The following is a 26,542-nucleotide window of genomic DNA, read 5'->3' on the forward strand; positions in this document are numbered from 1 at the left end:
AGGGTAATTGTTTTGGAAATGTACCTTTAATTAAATTTAGGATTGAGTTCTGGTTGGCTGAATTATTGTTTCTGAGAAAAGTTATAAATAAATCGAAAAGTATGTTGGTTTTCTCTGAGATTTCATTAAGATTGTAATTGGCGTTAAAATATTTGTCTAGGTGTATGTAGTAATTTTCCATTATGTTGAGTAAAGGACCCTTATTTGCTAATTCAAGGATGTTCATGTCCTGTTCAATATTGGTAAAATTATGGTTATAATCTTGCATGTGTTGGCCGATAGCTGAAAAATTATTGTATTTTATTGCGTTAGTGTGCTCATGGTATCTTATATTGAAGTTTCTACCGGTCTGCCCAATGTAGGATTTTTCACAGTTATTGTATTAGATCCTATAAACTCCTGATTTAAAAAAACTGCTTGTCTTGTTGATATGTGAAGTATTGTATAAAACGTTCATGTTCTTATTGTTGGTTTTGCATTGCAACAGTAATTATGGATAAAAAAGAATATATTAATAAAACAAAAAACTTTTCCACAGATAGCTCCTTTTATATAATCGAAAAAGACCCCACCCAAAAAATTCAAAGACTACTTAAACTCTTAAAAGCACTCATTTTTATTTACTGAACAGGAAAAATCCAAACTCGTACTTATGAATCCACTGCTAAAGCTCTCCCCAAAGTACACAAGGCCAGCATCCCCATTCGTCCAATTATCAGCTATAGACCAAAAATATCACAATTCATCCAAAGTTTCTTAAGAAAAAACAATATTTATCCAAAAAGTCTATTAAAAACACATCAGAGCTAGTAGAAAAACTAAACAAGTTCAGTATGCAATCTGATTACTCCATTCACTCTTTTGATTTTGTAAATATGTACCCAAGCGTACAAGTATCAAAATTAATTCCGATAATTGAAAACAATTTAAATAAAAACAGCCACTTAAACAAACTAGAGATACAAGATTTCATCACAGTGTTAAAACTAACTGTCAACAATAACTTTTCACTTTCGACAATGTCGTATACCAACAGGATGGTTTGGCAGTGGGATCACCGACCTCTGGCATCTTGGCAGAAATATACCTAGATTTCCTCGAATACACAGAAATTGACAATGAATTTGGCAACATTCACTTCTGGGCCAGATATGTTGATGTTTTCGTAATCATGGATGAAAAATCAATTAACGCTTCCACCACCCTCCTAAGACTCAACAATATTGATCCTCATATAAAATTTACACTAGAATCCAAATCAAATCAAAAAATTAACCTTCTAGATTTAACTATCACTAGAAACTCAGATTCTTTCAGTTATAAAATATTCAGAAAACCTTCTCAAACAGCCTCCACCATTCGCCAAGATTCAGTAAACCCTCAATCCCACAAACAAGCTATATACAATAACCTAGTTCATCAAGCTTTTAGGATATCTATGTCCAAGAAAGATCTAAAGAATGAACTAAACACAATCCGTGGAATTGCAAAATTCAACGGCTTCAGCAGTCATTTTATAGAAAGGATAATCAATAAACACAAACATTGCCCTAAAACTACCCTCAAGAAAGAAATAATTAAACCTCTAACATTTTCCACCTTCACGTTCAACAATGATATTTACAGGTTAACCAATATCCTTAAGAAACAAGGCATTAAAATAGCTTTCAAAACCAACAATAAGAACATGAACGTTTTACACAATACTTCACATATCAACAAGACCAGCAGAGTTTTTAAATCAGGAGTTTATAGGATCAAATGCAATACCTGCAAAAAATCCTACATTGGGCAGACCGGTAGAAACTTCGATATAAGATACCATGAGCACACTAACGCAATAAAACATAATTTTTCAGCTATCGGCGAACACATGCAAGATTATAACCATAATTTTACCAATATTGAACAGGACATGAACATCCTTGAATTAGCAAATAAGGGTCCTTTACTCAACATAATGGAAAATTACTACATACACCTAGACAAATATTTTAACGCCAATTACAATCTTAATGAAATCTCAGAGAAACCCAGCGTACTTTTCGATTCATTTATCACTTTCCTCAGAAACAATAATTCAGCCAACCAGAACTCAATCCTCAGTTTAATTAAAAGTACATTTCCAAAACAATTACCCTTTCTCCCACACCCTTCAGCTCCGCCTTAAATCCCCTTCCAACCCCCCCCCACCAGATTCCCTCTAGCCTCCTCCACTCTACCCAACCCACATGTGCCTGCCCTCCTTCCCGCCCATATTTCTCCTTCCGTCACCAGTCACACACCATCAGCTAAGCTACACACACTGCAGCGCGAGGTGAGTGTCCATTTCTTTGTGGTGATCTTCCCCTCTTTCCGCGTACTTCGCATTTTACTGGCTTTTCTCAATTTTAATAGGTTCAGTTTGTTTTCCGCTATGAACTGAGAATTCTACCAATTAATATCACCAAGCGCAGTATCTACTTTCTTCTCAACGTGAATTCAAAAACTTCACATTCTGCACAACTCCAACAATCAGCCATGCAGCCTAATCAACACAGCTTGGTTACTTAATACAACAAGTGCCAAATTCTCTGCTCAAGCTGATACAGTGTATAGTCAACTCTTCTCCTAGAGAGTATCAACTACGCATTTTGTTACTCAGACATTGTACGTACTTGTATATTTTTATATATGTGTCATTTTACATTGTGTTCATTCTTGGTACACTGAGCTCGATAGCTGTAGTCGCTTAAGTGCGGCCAGTATCCAGTAATTGGGAGATAGTGGGTTCGAACCCCACTGTCGGCAGCCCTGAAGATGGTTTTCCGTGGTTTCCCATTTCCACACCAGGCAAATGCTGGGGCTGTACCTTAATTAAGGCCACGGCCGCTTCCTTCCCATTCCTAGACCTTTCCTATCCCATTGTCACCATAAGACATATCTGTGTCGGTGCAACATAAAGCAAATAGCATTCTTGGTACCATAGCACTCGGTCCACAACTGTTATATATTACCAGGACCTACTGAATTCCATGAGTCTATAATCATACTAAAAATTTGTAACCTACAACACAGAGCACCTCATTTATAATTGTATTCCCGACTTTTTAGCATGTTTAGTGTACTTTTATTACTTACCTACGTCGCACGTAATATTTCATTTTCATTTGCAACATTTTGAGCGCCATAGTCTTTGCCTAATTCAACCACACTTCATATTCTAAATTTTATTGTAAATTATATATTCATAAGATTCTTACTGCTTAGAAACATGTTTTAGGATTGCACCAAATGTTGTGTATGTTCAATATGGCTGATGATGACCCCAAGTAGGGTTGGAATTAGTCCCATGTAATGTAAACAACATTGTAAATACAACTTAGTATTGAATAGATTGAAAACTCTCCTGTGCATTATTTATATGGAGATTGCAACCTTAAAACAATTGACTGCTGATTGATCACAAGCATGTCTGCCCAAACACAACACGATGTCACAAGTATAAGTCCTATTAAACCATAACTCCAACTAAACAGTAACTCGTCTCTACCATCAAGACCACCTCCTTGTATTTGAGCCTGGCCAGCCTTCTAGGAAAATATGTCATAACAGACCTCGTAAATTCTAGAGTGCTTAATGCCCAGATATAATGTAAAGAATATTCTCTGCAGTTCTCGTTTTACCTAATGCCATTCTGGATGTTACAGTGTGTTTCACAATACTGTAGTGGATTACAAATCATATATACAGGTAATAGTAAATTATATACAGTTAATTACAGGCTCTTACATTAAAGGAACTCATATAAATATCATACAGCACATGTTTCATGACATAACCTCACAAACAGTGCGATCATCTGACTGCGTAAATAATAATAATAATACATGGATGTAAACAATTCATTGCCATACATTACAAGTTATAATAATAATAATAATAATAATAATAATAATAATAATAATAATAATAATAATAATAACAATTATAATTTTAAAATAATAATTTGAGCTTGATGCATTTTTTACCCATAGGTGAGAGAATATTGTTTTCAAGTTATATCAGTTTATCATTCTTGCATCAGTATCCCCCCTATAACTTGAAACAATTTCCGCAGTCTGTCACACTCATCGACTTTGCCTTGGTCGTAGATTGTATCTTCTCTCTTCCTCGGCATCGCTGGATGGGCTCTCCTCCTCTTGACAGGATGGTGCCGTGTCAGCGGTCGGGGTTGCCTTGCCACCAGCCACTTCCTTGATGATACTCAATGTATTCTCCTCGTGACCACACTTAGCTATATCATCAGAAGCCTCTTCTCTTGGTAGACCCGTGGTAGTACCAGGCTTATTCTGTATGCGCAGCGGTTGGGTGACTTGCCACAACTCCGATGCATGGACCTTGGCAGGAGGGTTGGACTTTAGTAAGTAGACCCCATGGCCCAGCTGCTTATCCACCTCAACGGGACGAACCCACTTACATGTGAGACCTGCGTGAAACCCTCCAATCTTATTACATACTGGGTGGTTACATTGCAGTACGTGCTGGCCTGGTAGGAAGGTCCGGGTCTCTTCGAAGTCCTGAGCCTTGGCCTGGGTAAGGGATCTCTTCTTGGCCAAAGCTTGCTTCTCCTTGATGTGCTGCTGCTGCCACTCTGCTAGGGAAAGAGCTGCATCTTCTTAACCAGAAATGGATGGTGGACGAATCTCCCAGTCTGCGGTTCCGTATAGCTGTCGGCCAAGGAACAGCTCCGCTGGGGAATAGCCAGTGACACGGTCGATGCGTTATCACAGGGCAAAGAGTGACTGCGGTATCTGACGATCCCACAGTCAATTTTCTTTGTCTATCAGGTGGACCCATAGCATCCTCTTCAGCTCCTGGTTCTGTCATTCCGTTGGATTGGCCCCTGGGTTGTAGATAGAAGCTGCCCAGTGCTCCACACCCTATTCAGTCATCATTTGCTGCCACTTCCTTGACGTGAACTGACTGCCGTTGTCTGATAAAATACACCGTGGGTAACAGTATCGGCTGAATACCTCATCTTGTAGAAGGCTGGTGATTCGTCCTGTCATGGCTTCTGGTATCGGAAAGGCCCCAATCCATCTTTTGAAGGGGTCGGTGATTACTAGGAGTCCTGTTTTACCCCATGGTGTTCTAGGGTAAGGACCCATCAAGTCCAGGGCTAAGACCTCCCAAGGGCGTTGCAGCCGTCTTCCTCTCTGACTGGAATCTGCCTTCCTGTTACTCGCCTTGGTTCAGGTACAGATGTAGCACCCCTTCACATAGTCCAGGATGTCTTTCCGCATGTTGACCCAGAAGAATCTTCGTCGGATAGACTGATATGTCTCTTCACCCCCTGGACATCCGGCTTCAGTGCTGTCGTGGAACTTCTCGAGGATGTCCGTCGTGTGTTGTCTAGGGATCACCACTACTGCGGGCATGTCAGAGAGGTGCGACCTGTACATTAAGATTCCTCTGTCAACTCTGACGTTCTTGTAGCACATCTTGAATTCCCTCGGGACGAGTCGACTATCGGTGTTCTGTCTCCTAATCCACTACGTCATGGTCCTACAGGGCTTGTCTTGTTCTCGTCACTGTTTGATTACTCCCACATCCAGTTCCTTCTTGATGTTCCTAGGACAGGTTCCTTAGGGTCACTCTGGTGTTTCCATGGGAACTCCCTCTTGACAGTGGTGCTCCTAACTTCGGGTTCCATCGCCGGGTGCCTAGATAAACTGTCTGCCCCTATGTTCGTTGGTCCTGGGTCGTGACACACATCGAAATAAAATTCCGTGATTAACAGAGCCCATCTCATCAATTTAGATTTTGAGCCAGAGACAGAGTTCAACCATTAGAGAGCGGCGTTATCGCTGTAGAGCTGAAACTTCCTTCCCTCCAAGTAGGCACTGCATTTGCCCAATGCCCACACCATGGCTAAGGCTTCCTTTTTGGCAATGCAGTAGTGTTGTTTGGTGGGAGATGGCTTTCTGCTGGCATACTCGATGATGTCCTTTCTGCTGTCACTCCTCTCCTGGAATAACATTGCTCCTAAGCCGGAGTAGCTGGCGTTCGTCTGCAGGCACATCTTCCGTTGAGGGTCGGGATGGGCTAGACCAGGAGTATGATGTATCACAGCCTTTAATGTCTTGGAATGCTGCCTCGTCTTTGCTGGTCCATCGGAATGACGGTTGTTATGGAGAGATTGGTGAGTGGTATTGCCTTGCCTTCAAAGTGTGGCACGGAGCTGCTATACCATCCACGCAAGCCAAGGAACTGACGTACTTGTCGCTTGGTCCGCGGGCGTTCTGCTTCTTTGATAGCTCGATTTTTCTCTGGTTGCCTTTCTAAGCCTTCAGATGTTAGGACATGGCCAAGATATTCTGCGCAGGACAGGGCGAAGTGGCCCTTCTGCATTTGGCAAGTCAGTCCATGAATCTTCAGTCTTTCCAGTACTTTCCTCAGATGTACAATGTGTTCTTGAAATTTCTTGCTGTGAATGAAAATGTCGTTGAGATACACTTGGTAAAAATCTCCAACATATCCTGATAATACCTTATCCATCAGTCGCATGCAGGTGGCAGGAGCACTCTTCGATCCAAAAGGCATTACTGCAAACTGGTACAATCCTCTCGGTGTCATGAAGGCAGTCAGTGGTCTAGAACTTTCCTCGACCTCCACTTGCCAGTATCCGGAGTTGAGATCCAGCGTGATGAAAACCCTAGACCCACTTACTTGTTTCAGCGAGTCTTTCATGTTAGGCATGGGGTAGGCATCACTAACGGTCTTCTTGTTCAACCTACGGAAGTCCACTCACAGTTTACACTCCCCATTCTTCTTTTTCGATAGGAGGATAGGTGAAGCCCAACAGGATGTAGAGGGTTCGATGAGACCTTGCCTTTCCGTCTCTTAAATCTTCTGAATGACGAAGTTACGCTTATGTGGGTTGATTGGATGTGGCAGTTGCTTGATGAGCTAGGAAGTGCTGCATTCAGTGGTGTGCATTACCGTCGTAGTCCATCCTATTTTGTTAGTGATAACTTCCAGAAAATCCTTTAAGGTGCGTCTCAGCTCCTCTTTTTCAATTGGTTGAAGATGCGTTAACTGGATATCTCCCAGGTCTACGTCAACTTTCGTATCCTTGCGAATCTGGAGATTTTCATCGTGCCAGGCAACCCTCAGATGTCTGTCTTTTCCCAAAAAGGCTTCATGAGCTGCATAGTCTAGGATCATCTTTTATTCCACCAGAAAATCATGTCCTAATATGATGTCCGGTATCAGGTTCTGAATCACTGCAACATCATTTACAATAGGCATGTTCATGCATTTAGTGGTTAGGTTAGTCTGCCCTTGGATGGAATAGGTTACCCCGTCCGCTGTTCCCACAACCGTTTTGAGATGGTGAGACTTCATAGGTGGTAGTGATCTGGCGACAGTCCCGTTGACAAATGAATGGCCTGTTTGGCTGTCGAGTATGGCTGAAATATTCTCCTTGCCTATCCTTAAGATGATAGCTGGGCGAGGTTGGCCTGTTCTACTTACAATCTGACCAATCCCTCTCCTACTTGGCAAGGGTTGATCGTCTGTCAGGTCTTGAGGCATCTTCCAGTTCCCGGTCCCATCCCCCCTTAATCCAGAATGGGCTAGACCTTGTTTTCCTGACGTCAAGGCTGGGCACTTGTTCTTCAAGTGTCCGTTCTACCATACTGGTAGCAATTCCTAACTGCACTGGTCTCTTCCGGAGATTTGCTCTTGTGTTCCTCCCCCAACTGGGTGATGATTCTATGTAGATCATCAAAGGATCTCGGTTGTGATAATTTCACTTGTTGTGGAGTAGCTCTGTGATGTCTGGTAAAATCTCATTCTCGCTTCCTTCCGGGTGCAGACGCTTGAAAACTAGGTACTTTTCTAGGACGAAGGTGCTAGGTCTCATGCCAGTGGGTTGTGCCTCAGGCAGTAGTTTCCATTTCATGGAGCTCTTCACCCCTTTGGAATTAAACCTAGCAATAAATTCCCTCTTGACGTCCGTGCAGTTTAAATTTAAACTCTTCAAGTTATTCCACCAAGTAGGGGCATGTCCCTTTAATTGCAGTGTGATGAGTTAGTTGCATGAAGATGTCCTCTGGTAAATTAGTCCTTCCTAGCAGACTGACCGATCCCTCGATGAAGCTAGTCGGGTTCTCTTCCATTCGCCCGTGGAATTCCGGAAGGCTCTCTTTAATCACCTTCGGGTCTAGGTGTCCTGTATTGCCGGTTAGGTTTGAGGGGGTGTGGCGATACGTCCTGTTTGAGTTAATCTATCTTCTACCACGTGAAGGATGCTTTCTCTTATATGCTGCACATCTCCCTTAATGGTCGAAATCCGGTTTTCTAACCTTCCTTCAACAGCAGAAATACGGCTCCCAAAATTTCCCTCGACAGCAGAGATACAGCTTTCAAAATTTCTCTGTGTGGTAGAAATTCTCCCCTCAACCTGTTGCTTTATGCCAGAAGCCTGGATTTCCACCTCGTCCTTGAGGTTCAATGTATTCCCTTCCAGCTTGCTCACCCTACTATCGATCTGTTCAACCTGTCCCAGTTTTGACCCGATGTCTGATATCTGCTGCGTTAATCGACTGGTGACGTCGCTAATTTGTGGTGAAATTTTGTAGTTTACGGTTGAAATTTTCGTTTCTAGGCCCCGTTCTACTTTGTAAACCTGCATGTACACTGCTGATATTTGTCTGGTTAAAACTGAGTTAGCTTGAGAAATTTCGTCGTTTACTTTTGAATTTGGTCTGCAATCTGTTGTGTTAGGGCAGAATTGACGTCTGAAATTTTGTCTGAAATTTGTCATTTACTTTCAAAATGCTGTCTTTTAAGGTGGAATTGTGTGGTGTATCGTGGTCTTTAACTTAGAACACATTTTTGTTATATTTTCCTCTTCTTCTGTCTCCGAATCTTCGTTGACTTTGCCGAAAAAGTTTTCGTGATCTTCTTTCTCGATGAGATCTTCCCGTAACCGCGTCTGCGGCGATTTCTACTTCCCATCCGTCGGGAGATTGCTTTTGGTGAGCTCATCTTTGAGTTGTTGCAGGGACGTATTTCCAAGTATCACTTCCATCTTGTTCTATTTCGCACTACACTCGTATTCACTCGTAAATTCTTATGTCCTCGTCACGGTCGCCATTGACGTATCCACAAAGTTGCACACAAATGCTGTCAGTTGGTACACTTATTTATTTGGAACTTTTTAACACATTACACGTTAAATACGCACATAACCTAATTAACTGCTGTCACTAACAAAACACTCGCATCGAAACATCAACAAACCTCCATTTTTAACAACTGCCTATCACTAAGCACATGCCACATTGAGATTGCAACCTTCAAACAATTGACTGCTGACTGCTCACAAGCATGTCTGCCCAAACACAAGACGAGGTCACAAGTATATTTCCTGTTATACCATAACTCTAACTAAACAGTAACTTGTCTCTACCATCAAGACCACTTCTTTATATATGGGCCTGGCTAGGATTCTAGAAAGATATGTCATACCAGATCTTCTCGTAAATTCTAGAGTGCTTAACGCTCCAATATACTGTAAAGAATATTCTGCATAGTTCTCGTCTTACCTAGTGCCATTCTGGATGTTACAGTGTGTTTTACAATACTATAGTGGATTACAAATCATATATACAGGTAATAATAAATTATATACTGCTAATTACAGATTCCTACATTAACGGAACTCATATAAATATCTATATACAGCACGTTTCATGACATAACCTCACAAATAGTGCGATCATCCGACTACATAAATAATAATTATACTACATGGATGTAAACACTTCATAGCAATACATTACCAGTTATAATAATAATAATGATGATGATGATGATGATAATAATAATAACAACAACAACAACAATCATAATCATAAAATAATAATTTGAGCTCAATACTTGCATTATTTACCCATGGGTATGAGAATATGGTTTTCAAGTTATATCAGTTTATCTTACTTGCGTCAACCTTACAATACATTTTTCTAAGATCTACGTTTAATATCATTATAAGTTAGTAAACATGAAAGTCTGAAAGTTCTCTTATATGATTGAAAACCATAAACTCTTAGCACAATTGTTAAGGACTCTTTGAGGGTAAATTCCACATTTACAATACTTAAAATTTTGTTCCCTTTTAGAACAGCATCAAAGGGACATGTTTCATCTCTCAGTAGGAGTCATCTTCTGCCAATGAGCAAAAATATAATAAAGATACACATGAATTTCTAATAAACTACTACAGTAAAACCTCGTTAATTCAAAGTCGTTGGGACGCAAAAGTCAGACTTCGAATTACGTGATTTCGTATTAACCACCAACACATAATTAAGAAATGCCAACCCTTGCGGCGTCACAATATATTCTAAGACCCGTTACTGCATGCAATTAACCTTGATTCACAATTTAAACCTCTCAAATGCCATGGAAAAAATATATTTTCTAAATGTATCCAACAACATTCATTTACTGTATTCAAATAATGACTTAGATAACTCACCGGCAAACATAACCTCACGCACTGAAATCAAAAGGAAAAAACCATGATTCAAAGACGAGGAGAAATCTATACTGGCTCCCCTATGCAATTGCTTTATTCATTGGATTACTGCTCTGTATGCATTTTAGATGCCTTGTCCTTGCACGCAAAGTACCCGATGCCCTTAAAACATCGCGGCTTATCAAACTTTCCTATGACGAGGGGAGAAAGTCTCTCGCTTCCATCCACATTACAACAGTGCAGTGACTATACTTGTACGATTTCCTGCCATGGCACTTCTAAGACCCATTAATGCATGCAATCACCTTGATTCTCAGCTTAAACTTTTCAAATGCCATGAAAAACACTATTTCAGAAATGTATCCAACAAGGTGCATTTACATTATTCAAATAATGCACTTGGATAAAACAATGGTAAACATAACCTCACGCAACGAAAGGAAGAAAAACAAGATTCAAAGACAAGGAAAAATGATGCTAGCTCCCCTGTGCAAATGTTTTATCTCTTGGATTACTGTACTGTTTGCATTTTTAGATGCCTTGTACTTGCATGGAAAATGCCCGACGCCCTTAAAACATCGTGGCTTTTCGAACTTTCCTATGACATGGGAAGGAAGTCTCTCGCTTCCGTGTGGACTGCATTAGCAACAAAGTACATTTCCTGGCTGGCAGTTCTCTCCTTTAAAACCATAAGTCTTTTTGTTCTCAGCATTTTAAAAAATAAAACAAGCAAACAATGCAGTTTCATCGGCATTGACAATATTGTTTGGTGCGTACGAATTGATAATAGGTTATAAGCCATGCTTTTTCGCCTACTGTCGGCAACGCCAGTGTTCGGATTCTACCCCTCCGCACACTGCCTATGACGTGATATTGTAACCTTCCTTAAAACGCCGGATACAAAATAATTATGATTCCCCTCAAACTTAGCAGATATGAAGCACACTGAGCGGGTAAAAGTGCGCAAAGTTACTCCTGGATGTTTCGGAAGACACATTCTTTCATGATGCAGAGAAATTTTGAACTTAAATTACTCTGTAAAATACAATTTTTTTCAAAATGTAAAGACAGTTTTGAGTTAAAAGTCGGAATTTCGGTAACGGGGCCAACATTGTTCTTGGAATTACGAATTATCCGTATTTCAAATTAAAGGATTTAAATAACATGCAAAACCATACCTCATGTTTCCGGGAACGAGAGCTGCTTCGAATATAAGCGAGATTTTTAATTAACCAATTTTGAATTATCGAGGTTCTATTATATATCTTAAATAACATATCTAAACTTCATGAGCTATGCACTAAGAACTCAAGTCAAATGCCACAGTTAAATATATACACTTCAATAGACCTGCTTATATTAAAATCAAAATTGTGTTTTTAATTGAAAGCACATAATGCTGGATCATCAGAGAAGATCATAAAGTTAAATTGAGACTACAAGTTTTAAAATTGGTTGCATTGTCTTTTGGATCATATTGGTATTTCTTATGAGACCCTGTAAATGCTCAGTTAAAAACACTGGACGATAGTCCAGCACTTAACCGAAGAAGAGTTAAACCCCATTCACAATGCAAACGTAACGTAACATAAACTTAAAATTAACGTTAACTTAGAAGTTAGCGGCCATCTTATCTAATGGAACCGTTCACAATGTGCCGACGTAAACTTAACTGCGAGTCTGTAAAATTAAGTGATTGCAAACTCCAAGCTCTTGCGGTTAATTTTACGTTAACTTTAAGAACCAGCCAATCAGAGCAGAGGTAAACATTGTATTTTGTGCACGATATGACTTCCTTCAACAAAACACTTGTAATTCTCTTTCAAAATAATCTTTGTGTGTATTATGATAAAAGGAAAAAGAATTATAAAGATGCTGTACTGAAAAATAATAGGTGGAAATAAATATCCTGTAGCAATGAAATCTGATGGTAAATAGCGGGAGACAAGTTCGCAGAGCTGGTGAACAGACGAGAGACAATCCCTGTCATAAATAAAACAGTGTCCCTGTACATTTCTTAACATTATGACGTGCTACTAGTTTACGAAAACGATATCATCCGCACAAATAGAACCAAACAACTCATCGGCATGTGATAGATAGGGGCATAGATGTCGGTAAAGCAGACCTTACATTTCTTTTTATTAGAAAAGGGGAAACAAATCGTAAGAAAAACAAACAGTTCAAGTTTCATCCGCATGTCGAAAACAAACTGATGAGGGTCATTTCTTATAGTAGATTACCGAAATCGCACTGAGATAACCTTCTTTGATTCAATGGATGAACCCATTTTCGGCACCGTTGTTTAGATCGCCCTTTCAGGTAGGCCTACACAGCTCCCAGGAGCAAAGCAATAAATGTTTGAAGTAATATGAATTCCGCTTCCACGTTGTTTGATTCCATCGAGGAATTGAAATATAAAACTGCGAGATAGCCCAAAACCCGACTTCCATGCTAAATAACATGGCAGTGTTTTGATTGGCTGCTGTGTACTCTTTACGTTAATGTTACGTTCCTCCATTGTGAATACCACAAATTTTATGATAATTTTACGGTTACGTTACGCCGTTAAGTTTACGGTTACGTTTGCATTGTGAATGGGGCCTTATTATTCTTGATGTTCTAATGTTACTTGAGTTAGGCTTAAATCAGGTGGAATTTCTCTCAAAATATAATTGTTGAATTGCCAGGTTAGACTAATTGATGGCTCCGTGTGTTATATGGAGAAGTTCCCTCGCCTGACTCTCCTCTGCCTAGCCAACCTGATATTTGCTATTTTACAATGTTGCCAAATCCATTACATACTGCAAGTATCACCATTATGCTGATGATCTGCAGATCTACTACCACTCAAGAACTAATTAAATTCTGAGTGCTGTATGATGAGTTAATGCAGATTTAAATCTTCTAAGTAATTATGCATAAGTAACAACCTCAAAATTAATCCTCTTAAAACGCATGCAATAATCATCGGCACTTCGGAAAACGTACACGTCGTAAAACAATACAATATTCCTCCTGTAGCACTAAACAATACCATTATTCCATATTGTAAAACAGTTATGATTCTTGGTGTGTCTATAAGCAAAACATTAAACTGGTCGCAATATGTGACGAATGTGTCCAAAAAAAAAGATATATCAGAGCCTACATTCCTTGAAGCGGTTTAAATATATATTTCCTTGGTCCCTGAAAATAAAGCTCATTCAGTTACTTAAGTTTCCACTTCTTGAATACTGCAATACAGTTTTTATTGATATAATTAATTTTGGTGTATCAAGTGCTTTCCGAAAACACTCCTCCTCACCCGTCCTCCAGATTTTGCTACCTTAGTTCACTACACCTGCCCAATACCCAGTCAGGCTGTATGCTAGAAATTAGTGGACATCAAACCACAACCTACAGCAGATTGATTATTCATGGTCACCGCCATGAGCTGATGGAATGACCTCCTCAATTGTACCGTACCCAGGGGAAAATACCCTCTAGGACGATGCCTCCATTCCTGTATGAACATCCGACTAACTCAGGGTTGGGCAGAGTGTGGGTTGGTTGTCGATTGGGTCAGGATAAAAAGTCGAAGTTCAACACTAAAATAGCAATTAATAACAGGAAATGGAGGTATAACACGAATGAGAAACAATCATAGGGGGTAAGATGGATTTATTAACAAATATCCCCGATCAAATCACTCGAAAATAAATTAAATAAAAAAGATAACAACTTGTAAAAAATGAACTCAAAGTAATGAAATAAATCAAAATCAGAGACGTTAATAGAATAATGTACACATCTGACATAAAAAAAGAACAAGTTCACCAAAGAACATTTATATCAATCAAGACTGAGTATCTTCTCATAGTCCAATGTTTATGTTATATGGCAACAAGTGTACGCAAACACTGCCACGTGGTATTTCGGTATGGAGTTTCACATTATCGCATCCCAACGATACGGTTTCAAAATTAAGTTACTCCCGAGAGTCATCAAACTATTTCCGTAAAATCAAAGTTACATTATAAGAAAATTTACGACGGAAAGAAAAATAATTAAGACGCACCGGACGCTATGTAAGTAATTCAAAATACTAGGGACAAATCCTACACTATATTTACAATAATTCAAATAATCAAACTAAACATATATACACATCGGATATCGAGTAAAGTCTTAAATGCTACACTGCTTCTAATGTGAATCCCGGTTCACTACAAAAGATCTAGACAGAACTAGATAAACCAACAATACATCAGCACTCGGGCTGTTCCCTTTAAAAGCAACGAGACAAGGTATATAATCACAAAATAATAAGATAAAACCATCCTGTAAGAGAAAAACATATAAATAATCCTTGATGTCATGAAGAAAGCAATGGGCAACATTGCCTCCTTCTGCTGCGTTTGAGCGCTCAACAGCGCGGTCATCCGTCATGTACTTCCAGGTAGATTACGAGCTGTAACGAAATATTGAACTCCACTACGCTAAAGATTGAATTTTGTCTTCCGAGGCCGCCACAAGGAAATACTGTCTCTTTCACACATGCCGATAACATAGGCCAGGAATCAGCTTACCATGAGATAACGCCCATCATCAACTACACGGAAACTCCCGTATATTAATTTCTTCTTAGCATGCTTGGGCCATTTAACAACATCAGACTCAATAGTCTGGAATTAACACTGTCCATTCTGATCACAATGTACTCAGAAGACGCTAGGCAGGCACACACATCTGCACAATTTCTCTCTATCTTGTCAGGCATACAATCAGCCTGCACCAATACATTATAATTAAGCATGCAATTATTATCTCATCATTCCTCATGAATCTTACTGGCCTTTCCACATAACGAGACGCTGTTCGAGTCCTTAGCAGACCATCAGGCAAACAGAATCCAACTTAACTTCAAAGATCTTAATTTAACAACGACGTTCTGCAGCTCCTTCTGGCAGCTTCTGTAAAACCATGCATCATGCAAAATAACTATACCTGTCTCTCTGAATAACCGAAATAAAATGAATTGATACGTGTTTGACGTAATATAAAAATGAACCTGTCGATCTAGCCCTTCTAGCATATATTTAAGGAAAACTCGGAATATCCTACTCTAAGTACTATATTTACAACAATAACTGATCCTATCAGTCCCTCATTTTCCCAAACATCTAATCATAAAGCAAAATGAAAATAAAATAAACATGCATTAATCTCGTATCCGAATCTACCATAGTAACCAAATTAAACAAATACATGCCGTCAGGCTTACTTTAAATGAAAATAAAAATTCTATCTACACTGCCCTAGTACCTTAACATAACTTACATATCATGCTATATATAATACGTGCGTCTTACTTTAGATGACTCTCGGGGAACCAGGATAGCAGCTTACATCCCCACTGCTTTTGGGATCTACACCATGTTAATCACATCCTTAACATGTGGGAATGCACTTCCTTCCTCTGCAGGCGTATCCATCATCTTGCTGGAAAACAATTCACTGGAACACAGAAGACTATAGTTGATAATCTCTTCGCTGCTTAATGCTGCGAGCCGCAATACCCTTTCTTTTACCAGATCAGCTAACACACTGATCCACATATATATAAAACACACTTCACTTAAAGGGTAAAAATAGTTTAAAAAGCAGCCCACGGTTCGGTACGGAAGTTCCACGCGAATACGCGCCCGTCGCGAAATAGTGAAACACTAACACGTTTCCACAACACTTGTTACTCAGCGGTCACTACACCGTCTTTACCAATTAAAAGTAAACTCTGTCAAAATTGTACTATTTCGTTTACTCAAGTACAGTAAATATTACGACTGCACAATTTGAAGCATCAGTGAGAACCAGTTACTATTTCTAGAATAACGCCACGTTAATTACAATCACCAGTCACAGAGTTGGTACATCCGCACTGTTCAAACTTTTACTACAGAGTCCAGAGTTAGTACAACTGTACTGCTCAAATCTTTGCTACAGAGTGACGCTCTCCAGAGCTTGGGTTACTGAGGAGGCTTCGGTGACGCTAATAATGTTGGGGTTCCCGGGTATCTGAACCAACCACCAATCAGAGAGTTCGTCATGTATGATGATACAATACTTATTGTGATATATTTATAAAACACAGCTCAAACATTAGCAAATCTCTTCCACCAATTTCTATAATACATTTCCAAATATATCTAACTTCAGAAACTGTGGAAAGCCGATTGTTTACAGAAACTGACATTATCCACAGAGCACGTTGGTCATCTTGGAATTAATATTTGGCGCGGTGTAGCCTCCAGGTTTGCCAAATCCTTAAGTTCCCATTGGCTGAAATAACTTGCTTGGTCAGCACCTAATACACGTGTCGATCCTTACCAGCGCTTGGGTATGCTTACTTTCTCACGGTCATACGGAAATATGAAGCAACATCCAGCGACTTACAGTCTTGCTCAACATCCGGTATTAACTATCTTGGGGTACGATGCTTTAACATATTAGACTGTAACTTTTATAAATAAATTTCACATATTTGGTCTAATAATATTCCAATTATTATTATGGGCCGGGAGGATACGGCTCACAATGACATTAGAGATATTAAATCTAAGACAGAGTTTAAAACCTTCTACCAACATCATCTTATAAGCACTACCAGGCTTTCCTTAGTTTGAATGGGATGCATGAATGAGAGTGAATATCGTTGTTCATTGTAACGTGTTGCAGAATGTAGTTGTAATTTATATTTTAGGTTGTAGAAGTTTAATATGCTTAGTTTAGGTAATTTCAGCTTTTATACTGTTAGTTTATATAACAATGCAAAATGTTGAAATTTTTAAATTGTAAAATTGTGGATTTTATATTGTAAATTAGAGGCTCATTTATATACATGAAGAGGTTAAGTGTAAAAGGAGGCCAGGAGCCCTAACTTCACCACAGTAAATTTGCTTCAATAATAATAATAATAATAATAATAATAATAACAACAACAACTCATCAGCTGAGCATTGAATTATCATCAAGTGTTTTGAACTCAGCATTTGGAGGGTCTAATAAGAAATACCATTATGATCCAAAAGGTAATGCAACCAATTTTAAACCTTCTTGTCTCATTTTAACTTCATGATCTTCTCTGAAGATCCAACATTATGTGTTTTTAATTAAAAATATGCCTTTTGGTTCTAATATAAGCAGATCTATTGAGGTGTATGTCTTTAATTGTGGCATTTCACTTGAGTTCTTAGTGTATACTGGTAACTCAAGAAGTTTGGGCATATAATTTAAGATATACAGTAGTAGTTTATTAGAAATTCATGTGTATCTTTACTATATTTTTGTTCTTTTGCTGAAGATGACTACTATTGAGAGAAGAAACATGCCACTTTGATGCTGTCCTAAAAAGGATATTTTTGGCTTTACATCGCACCGACACAGATAGGTCTTATGGCGACGATGGGATAGGAAAGGCCTAGGAATGGGAAGGAAGCAGCTGCGGCTTTAATTAAGGTACAGCCCCAACATTTGCCTGGTGTGAAAATGGGAAACCATGGAAAACCATCTTCAGGGCTGCTGACAGTGAGGTTCGAACCCACTATCTCCTGGATGCAAGCTCACAGCCGTATGGCCATGGCCAACTTGCCCCGGTGAATAAAATTTTAAGTACTGTAAAGGTGAAACTTACCCTCAAACAATCCTTAACATTGTTCAAGGTTGACAATGTGGATTTATAAATGAAATTCATTTCTTGTAATCTTAGCACAATATAATTTATATTATGCAAACTATGAGCGTAATTCAAGACACAGTGTTTAGGAAGGGAACTAGGAACACAGGACAACCATAAAGAAGAGATGGATTCAGACATATTAATATATGTAATGGGCAAAGGCACAAAGAGAAAAAACATGGTTGGATCGATGGAGCATGTCTTTAAGGAGATGAGATGTCCACCTCCATAGCGTAACGGTTAGTGTTATTAGCTGCCGTCCTTGGAGGCCCGGGTTCAATTCCTGGTACTGCCAGAAATTTAAGAATGGCAGGACGGCTGATGTGTGGTGAAAATGGTACATGCAGCTCACCTCCATTGGGGGTTGTGCCTTAAAAGAGCTGCACTACCTCGGGATGAGGACACAAGTTTACTTTTAGGAGGTGAGATGATGATGGACGGGAAAAGAACAAACAATCGTTGCCTTACAGGACAATCATACAAATGGGGGGACTTGGTATTCAAGTGGTCTAGGGGTAGCAAGACAGCAGCAGCACATCTGTGATCTCTAAAGTTAAAAGCTCCATCCCTGTAGTTTGGAGTCCATGAAAAACCGAAAATCATGCAGTTATAACCATGACATGAGCACTTGCATAAAATTACAAGCCACCTTGGTGAAGCAAGTAGGTTAACCCTTTGCTCTCCAGTCACTTTTGCTACTTCACTGTTAACCCAGTCTTGAGAATTCCCAATTTACTGTTCTATAGAAAACCAGCGTTGCACATACAACTTAATTATACTGCAGTGGAATAAAACGGTTGAAAACATAGCTCGCTGCATCTTGTAAGGTCTCTATATCCTGTAGTTTCTTAGTGTACGAACATTCTTACCAGCCCTGCTGTCTTGGGGTAGCAAGCATACCTCTGACCTGGAGGACATTGGTTCAGTTCCTGGCTGGGTTAGGAATTTTTTCACCTGGATCTGAGGGTTGGTTCGAGGTCCACTCAGACTACATGAGAACAATCAAGGTGCTAGCTATGTGATGGTGAAATTGTGGCCCCAGGTTAGAAAACCAAGGGTAATGGCCAAGCCCGCATCGCTTTATAATCTGCAGGCCTTTGAACTGAGCAGCATTTGCTTGGTAGGCCAAGGCCTTTTAGGGCTGTAGTGTCATGGCGTTCATTTTGTGATATATCTTGAAACTTTTCCAAACATGCTGGGTTAGTTTTCTGTGACATGTTAGAAGAACAAAATTGAAGTCACTGTCAATCCATAGTGTTCTTTGTGAAAGTGCTTATACATGAATGTGAAACTGACAGTCTAGTATTCCTTGTCTTACAGGGCAATCTCAGTCTCAAAAGAAGATGTGAATCAAACAGTTTAATGTATGTTGTGGAAAGGGAACAAATAAGTGTTCTTTGCCTTACAGGGCAATCACACAAGAGAACATTAACCAAACAGGTTAATGCATGCACATCACATCAGCAAATCTGTTGACTCCCTATATGTCAGCACTTGTTTCCAAAGTAAACCATGTTCATTCTGATACCCAATAAACATATTGTATTCTGCATCTTGAACTTGTCTGTTGAATATCTCTATGCTCCTTATTTGTCTTTCATTGCAACCACTTTCAACAGTATAACAGTATTCCCTGTTACCATTCTCCACCAGAATCCACCAGGCCATGAGAACAGCTTGCCCCAGTGCCGAGGTGTATTGCATGCAGCAGGCAGACTCCTGCGAGACACGAGTATCCTGCTTCTCACTGGCAAGCACTCAAGCCATTGTCATATTGGTCCCTGTTTTAAATCTCTTGCTCTCCATAGCACAGTCCATTATATTCCTAGATAACGTATCCAAGTCCATTAACCTCACATGACCCTGCTGCCAAAGGTGGTTCGTGCACGCACCTTTATCCATCGTGTTTTAGCACTTATTCTTTATTTTTAGTACCCTCCTACCATTTTTCTACCTGTTGTACTTGCAATCATTCTCAGTATCTTCATGTCTGTTTCTCCCGAATGACGAATAAAATATCCCAAGCTCATCCAGCTTTCAGTCTCATACAGCAAAGTTGGTCTGAAAAAAAAAAAAAAAAAGATATATAGAGGTAGTTTTGTCTATGCGCTGATTTCTTTCTTACAGAATACCGTTCATTGCAATCTGTGAGCTCACTGCATTAGCTTTGCTATACCTTGATTCAATTTCACGTAGTATACTACCATCCTGGGATAATACACACCCTAAATATTTGAAACAATCAACCTTTCCCAGCCTTCTATTCCTGCCCTGACATTAAATCCTTCCCAACTGAAATCTCTCTATTCTGGAAAATTCTGTTACTCTTATCATACTTGCTGCATCTCTCTTCAAGTGCCAAAAATATTAGATTGCAGGATTTCTGCAGTCTACCATTAAGACCAAGTGTCAGGATAGATAAGGCTGCTTACTGTATTTTAATACAACTGAGTCCCTCCCTACCATTTTTTTCTTTCTTTGAATGAATGATGCATGTAAGTTATGAGCAACAACCCCTGTAACTGTACTATTAATTCTCGCTCTGGCCCGATTGTTAACGTTTGATTGCCTGTAATGATCTACCCTGATTCAGTGGCGGCGTGTGGATTGCGGAGTTCACTGCTTTGAAAAATAACGTGTTCAAATTTATTGTTACTTGATGTTTACATAGGTGCAAAATAGTGACATCACTTCATTAACAAGGCGACTATCCTTTGAAGGCACACGGCCGCAGCTCGAAGATGTTACCAAAAGAATGAGAAATGAAAGAGAGAGAATGTAAGGTGCAATTGCCTTAAGTTGATTTTTTTTTTTTTTGAAGATGTTGCTGGCAGACTACTCATTAATTATACCAAAAAAAGTGCAAAATCGTGAAATTAAAATCTCTTCAAAAATGCACTTTGAGACAGTACTTTGACTAATTTCGGGGCTGCCCGATGTATAGCTCATGTCTGTCGCTTGTCGACTCACTAGCATTAACACGGGCTATGTTCTCAATTTTTCCTCCTTCCTTGCCATAGCCCCGCACCTAGCGCACCCCCTGTATGTCCCACAGCCCTGCGTTTACGTCAAAATTATCACTACGTGTGTGAATATACAGAACTGATTAATGGAATAAGGCCTTAGTAAACAATTTTACTAAGAGCCTGCTTCTAGGGGGTTCACTGAATCACTGAATGTGCAGAGTGCACTGTGCCAGTTCTGATCTCATAATCCCTCAATATGGCTAACATTTCTTCCCTTGGTACCTGTCATATGCCTTCTCTATGTCTATAGAACTTCAGCATAACAGTCTACTGGTATTCCTCTCATAGCATTTTTCAAGTACATGACACATACTAAAAATCTGGTCATGACAGCCCCTGTGAAGTCTGATACTGCATCGGTTTTTATCCATTTTACTAGATTGACAGTATCCCCTTTTCTAAAACGTCTGCAAACACCTTGTCTGTTGTACTAATCAGAAAAATCCTTTGACAGTTACTGCACTCCTTTCTGTAATTGTTGGCTGTTTCAAAAAGCTTGAGCAAGAGGGAAGATAATTTGGAAGGATGCCATTACACTGCACCCTTGATAAGACACAGTTACATAATATTAGTTTGGTATCTGTCAACTTGCATTCGGGAGATAGTATGTTCAAACCCCACTGTCGGCAGGCCTGAAGATCATTTTCCGTGGTTTCCCATTTTCACACCAGGCAAATGCTGGGACTGTACCTTAAGACACGCTCACTTCCTTCCCACTCCTAGTTCTTTCCTATCCCATTGCTACCATAAGACCTATCTGTGTCGGTGCAACATAAAGAAAATTGTAAAAGAAAATATTTTTTTAAAAATATTTTAATAATTCAGTAAATTCTTGAAAGACATTTTGTAAAATTTCTATATTTTTTACGTTCCTAACTCTGAAAATCCTTTATATAACTAGTTATTAAGGTAAGTACATGCAAAATGGAGAATAAAATACTCAAGTGCAAGTAACATATTTTATCCATTTATTAATTAAAAATGGTAAAAATTGAATTAATTTTGACATAGCCCAAATATCATACCATACCATAAAGCATTTATTTATGGAGGTGTCTTTTCAGTAGTACATGAACAAGCTGAGTATGCTCTTGTTCTATAACACAGTCATTTAATTCTTGTAATACCAAACTATGAAACCTATAAGTTTGGTACAGTAGTGCTTGAAGTGCTGAGTTTAGTATTAAATTTGTTGGAAGGGCAATGAAATAGTTTTATTTTTTGTAGATGATGATTTATATTTCTGAACCTGTTCTATTCTAGCTAAATATAATAATTGTCAGACTGATATTAGTGATAGAGAATAGTTTGTCACCATTGCGTAAAGTATTCCAGTTGGACTAATTTAATTGTTGTGGAATATCTCTCAAATTTAGACGTTCTCTTACTTCATTTATTCATTATTTTACTGCCCTTATCTCACCTTATTGTAAACATTCTTTCAATATTTCTGTAATGTAGAGCACAAAGTGAAAATAATCATTTATATTTTATGTAAGAGCACACTCAGAGTGAAAATATGACATTTCCATAACATTTCTTTTTCCATTGTAGATATGCTGAATTTTAGATGAACAGGTCATTTACTTCAATTTATGAACCACATATTTCATTTTTGTAGGTTTGAGGAATCTACACAGTCAGATAATTCAAGTGAAGCCGACGATGACTTATTAGATCAGAGTAAGCAGACCAGGAATGAGGATAAGGCATTGGCAGTTTTGATTGCTGAAATACAAAGTACTACCTTTGTTGTGGAGGTAAGCATTTCATTATAAATTAATATACTTTGAAACCTCTCTATAATGGACACCTTCAGGACCAAGAAAAAGTCTTTTATACAGGGATGTCTGCTCCAGAGAGGGTATGAGACAGGTACCATTAAAAATACACAGGAACACAACAGCCCATGTACTGTTTGTGACAAAAATCCTACAAATTAGTGCTGTACACTGTACTGTACTATATTTCTGCAATCTGAAGTACTCATATGAGAAAGTTGTAGATGCACTACTGCTGCTGTGATGTATGGAAGAGACAGAAACACTTCTATGGAAACCTCCATTGAGCACACTGTCGTCATCATCGGTTTTAACTATCCGAGTGATTAACTTCTTCCAGTAAATTCACTTCCGTCTGTGGATATACCTTTGATGACGGAACAGACCAGTTCAAGCATGGAATAAGCGTCCATACAGATTGCACAGAATTGTTGGACGAAGGCGTGGTTGTGCTGCACAGAGTTTTTGTGTTTCCCTCGTGGCCTCTTCACACGTGTTGTTCCCCTTCAAACAGACTGACAGCGGTAGTGATGGTCTGGTGCCAAATTGTACAGTCTTGAACAAGTATGTCCCAGGTTTGAGGATTGAGATTGTGTAATAGGAAATTCATGCGAGATCCTATTGTGATGATAGTGTGCTTAAGCCTCATGGGGGCTCCACGAGGTCTGGTGCAGGAACGAAGTTCACCATACAGAATTTAGTGTGGAAATCTGGTATCATTCATCCAACAGACATGGCCATTCCATCTAAGCTGATGACCAATGATGGATGGTTCTATGCTCTTGGCATGCACATTCTCAAGAACAGCAATGTTGGTGACATGGTCTTCCCTTTTGATGCTAAGGTTGGATTGAAATTTGTTGGAAACGCTCAAGCTTTTTGAAGTCACGTTGGTAAAGGGTCCAAGTTTCACAACCATACAGCAGTTTTGTGATGACAGCAGCGTGGTACACCATGAGTTTTGTCTTCACGGTCAGGTCTTCATTCATGAGCACCCAGCGTGATACTCGTCCAGATGCTGCATGGGCAGCACCAATTCTCTTCTCCACATCTTGCTCACAGTTACAGTGTACAGATATGCTACTATCCAAGCACGAAAAGTGGTCTGCCTGTTCCAATGGAGTATCTGAGATGGAAATGTTGAAATGTGGATGGGTTGTGGCTGGTGAAGGTTGTGCCAAGACTGTGGTCTTTTGAACGTTAATGGTGAGACCAAACCGATCATGTGCACTCTTTTAGCAGTTAACTGACTGTTGCAATTCCTCTGGTGTGAGTGTAGCTGATGCAGCATCATCTGCATACAGCATTTTGGTAACCTTTGTAACCTGGGTGAACCTTTGGGAGTGAAGTCTTGCTAGGTTGAAAAGCCCTCCATTGAAACGATACCTAACCTCCACACCTGGGTTGTTCGTAGAAGATTCAGGTAGTATGGCAGCCAAATATAATGTAAACAGTGTTGGAGCAAGCACACAAACCCCTGTGTCAGTCCATGTTTAATAGGAAATTCATGCGAGATCCTATTCTGATGGCAAACCTGTCTGGTTATGCCATCATGAAGGGCCTGAACCAGATCAACAAAGGGCTGCATGGGCAGCACCAATTCTCTTCTCCACATCTTGCTCACAGTTACAGTGTACAGATATGCTACTATCCAAGCACGAAAAGTGGTCTGCCTCGTTTTGAGTGATTGACCACCAACTTTGAATTAACTCCAGAGGGATGTTATCTGGGCCAAGTTGCTTTCTGGGTTTCAGATAATCGAGAGCCACACTGAATTCTTGGTAAGTTGGTGGAACTGCCATCCATGGTTGTTCGGGCTGTTGAGGTACATCATGAAGAAAGTCTTAATCAGCAATGGAAGGACAATTTAGGAGGATGGTGAAATGCTCCTTCCAATGCTCCAGGATTTCATGGCTGTCAGTAAGAGTGGTAGAGTTGTCAGCAGTTTTCAGTGTAGCTGTTGAAGAGTGAGATGGACCATACAGCTCCTTTTTTCCTGTGTAAAATTTCCTCAGGTCCTGAACATCAGATAGTTTCTGAAGTTCCCGAGCTTTCTGTTGCCACCAGGTATTTCTCTTATCTTCTCGTTGTCTGGCATGTTCTTCTGATTTCTCAAAAATGTTCTTTCTTCATGTTGGTGGATGGATCTTGAAGATGGGATAGATAGGCTTCCCTTTTTGGATTGATGGGACACAAAATGTCCTCATTGCTCTCGTCAAACCAGTCCTGTCTCTTCTGCTCTATGAAACCAATGGTTTCCTCGGCTTACTTCGTTATTATCTTCTGCATAGTGGCCCATTCTTGCTGAACGTCATTTGTGCTGACTGGGTTAACTGTTAGCTGTACATTGATCATATTCTGAAATTCTGTGGCAAAGGATTCATCCTGAAGTTTAAACGTGTTAAACTTTCTTATGGTCAAGATATTTAGATGCCTAAGTGGTTTAGGGCGTAGGGAGATCCTAAGTTGGCAAATAAGAGTTTGTGATCAGTCCAACAATCATCAGTATTTCTTGCTGTTCTGGTAATAAGTATGTCCTTATCACATTGCTGTGGAATTACATAATCAACAATATGCTAATGTTTGTATCTAGGACGCATCCACATGGTCTTGAGGCGGTTAGGCAGTCGAAACTGAGTGGTGGTGATGAAGATTTCATGTTCTGCACATAGACGGAGAAGGACTCCTTGCTACCCGTCACATTTTTCCATAGCCGATTATCTCTCCCAATTCTGGCTTTGAAATTGCCAAGGAGTAAGAGCTAATCTGCAGATGGTTCCTTGGTGATAGTTGTGTTCAGCTGATTGTAGAACTCATCCTTTACATCATCAGCATCTAAGGTTGGAGCATAGACGGATATGAGCATCATAAATGTACTTCGTGAGAGTGGAATGCAGAGAGTCGTAGGTTTTTCACTGATAGCAGTGGGAGTACCAGTTTAGTCTTCCCAGCGAATCCCACACCATGGATGCGACGTTCTTGCTTCTCCTTTTCCTTCCAGAAGATGGTATATCCTGATCCAAACTCAGTAATTTTGCCTACCGTGGACAACCTGGTTTCACTTAAAGCAGCAACATCAATGTTTAGTCTGCTTGGAGAGCTCATGGGTATCGAGAGCTCTTCTTCTCTCAGGCCTGTCATTATCTGACACACCAAGTAAAGTTTTCACATTCAGTGTGTGACTCCTTCCTGCTTTTGATTTCTGAACGCATGAATGGTAACCCAGTGAGTGCGGCCACCCAGCCGGATATAAGATGTGACTTCCGACGTTTTCTAGGGCCTTCCCCATGTGGGGTGGGGAGTGGTAATCCTAAACAACAGGCCTGCCCATACACAGATGTAAGATTGAATTCCTGATTAGTCGTGGAGTCTCAGGGAGACGACCATCACACATCTGCTGCCAACGTGCAGGTCCGAATTAGGGGCTTCCTGTTTCATCCGTAACCTGCCCCCGCAACTTTCATATCCCATTGCTGCTGGACTTTGG

At 39.8% G+C, this 26,542-nt stretch overlaps 1 protein-coding gene across 1 annotated transcript in view; it reads left to right on the forward strand.

The window, feature by feature from the left end:
- The window catches only part of Bruce (BIR repeat containing ubiquitin-conjugating enzyme), a 1,406,664-nt gene that overhangs the window by 1,266,970 nt on the left and 113,152 nt on the right, over window positions 1–26,542 (forward strand). Inside the window, exon 60 of the mRNA XM_068225988.1 lies at window positions 22,896–23,034. Within this exon, the coding sequence (XP_068082089.1) occupies window positions 22,896–23,034 (139 nt within the window). The remainder of the gene's footprint in view (window positions 1–22,895; window positions 23,035–26,542) is intronic.

The sequence above is a fragment of the Anabrus simplex genome, chromosome 2 (assembly GCF_040414725.1).
Source record: "Anabrus simplex isolate iqAnaSimp1 chromosome 2, ASM4041472v1, whole genome shotgun sequence".
In the NCBI taxonomy this organism is placed as follows: Eukaryota; Metazoa; Arthropoda; class Insecta; order Orthoptera; family Tettigoniidae; genus Anabrus; species Anabrus simplex.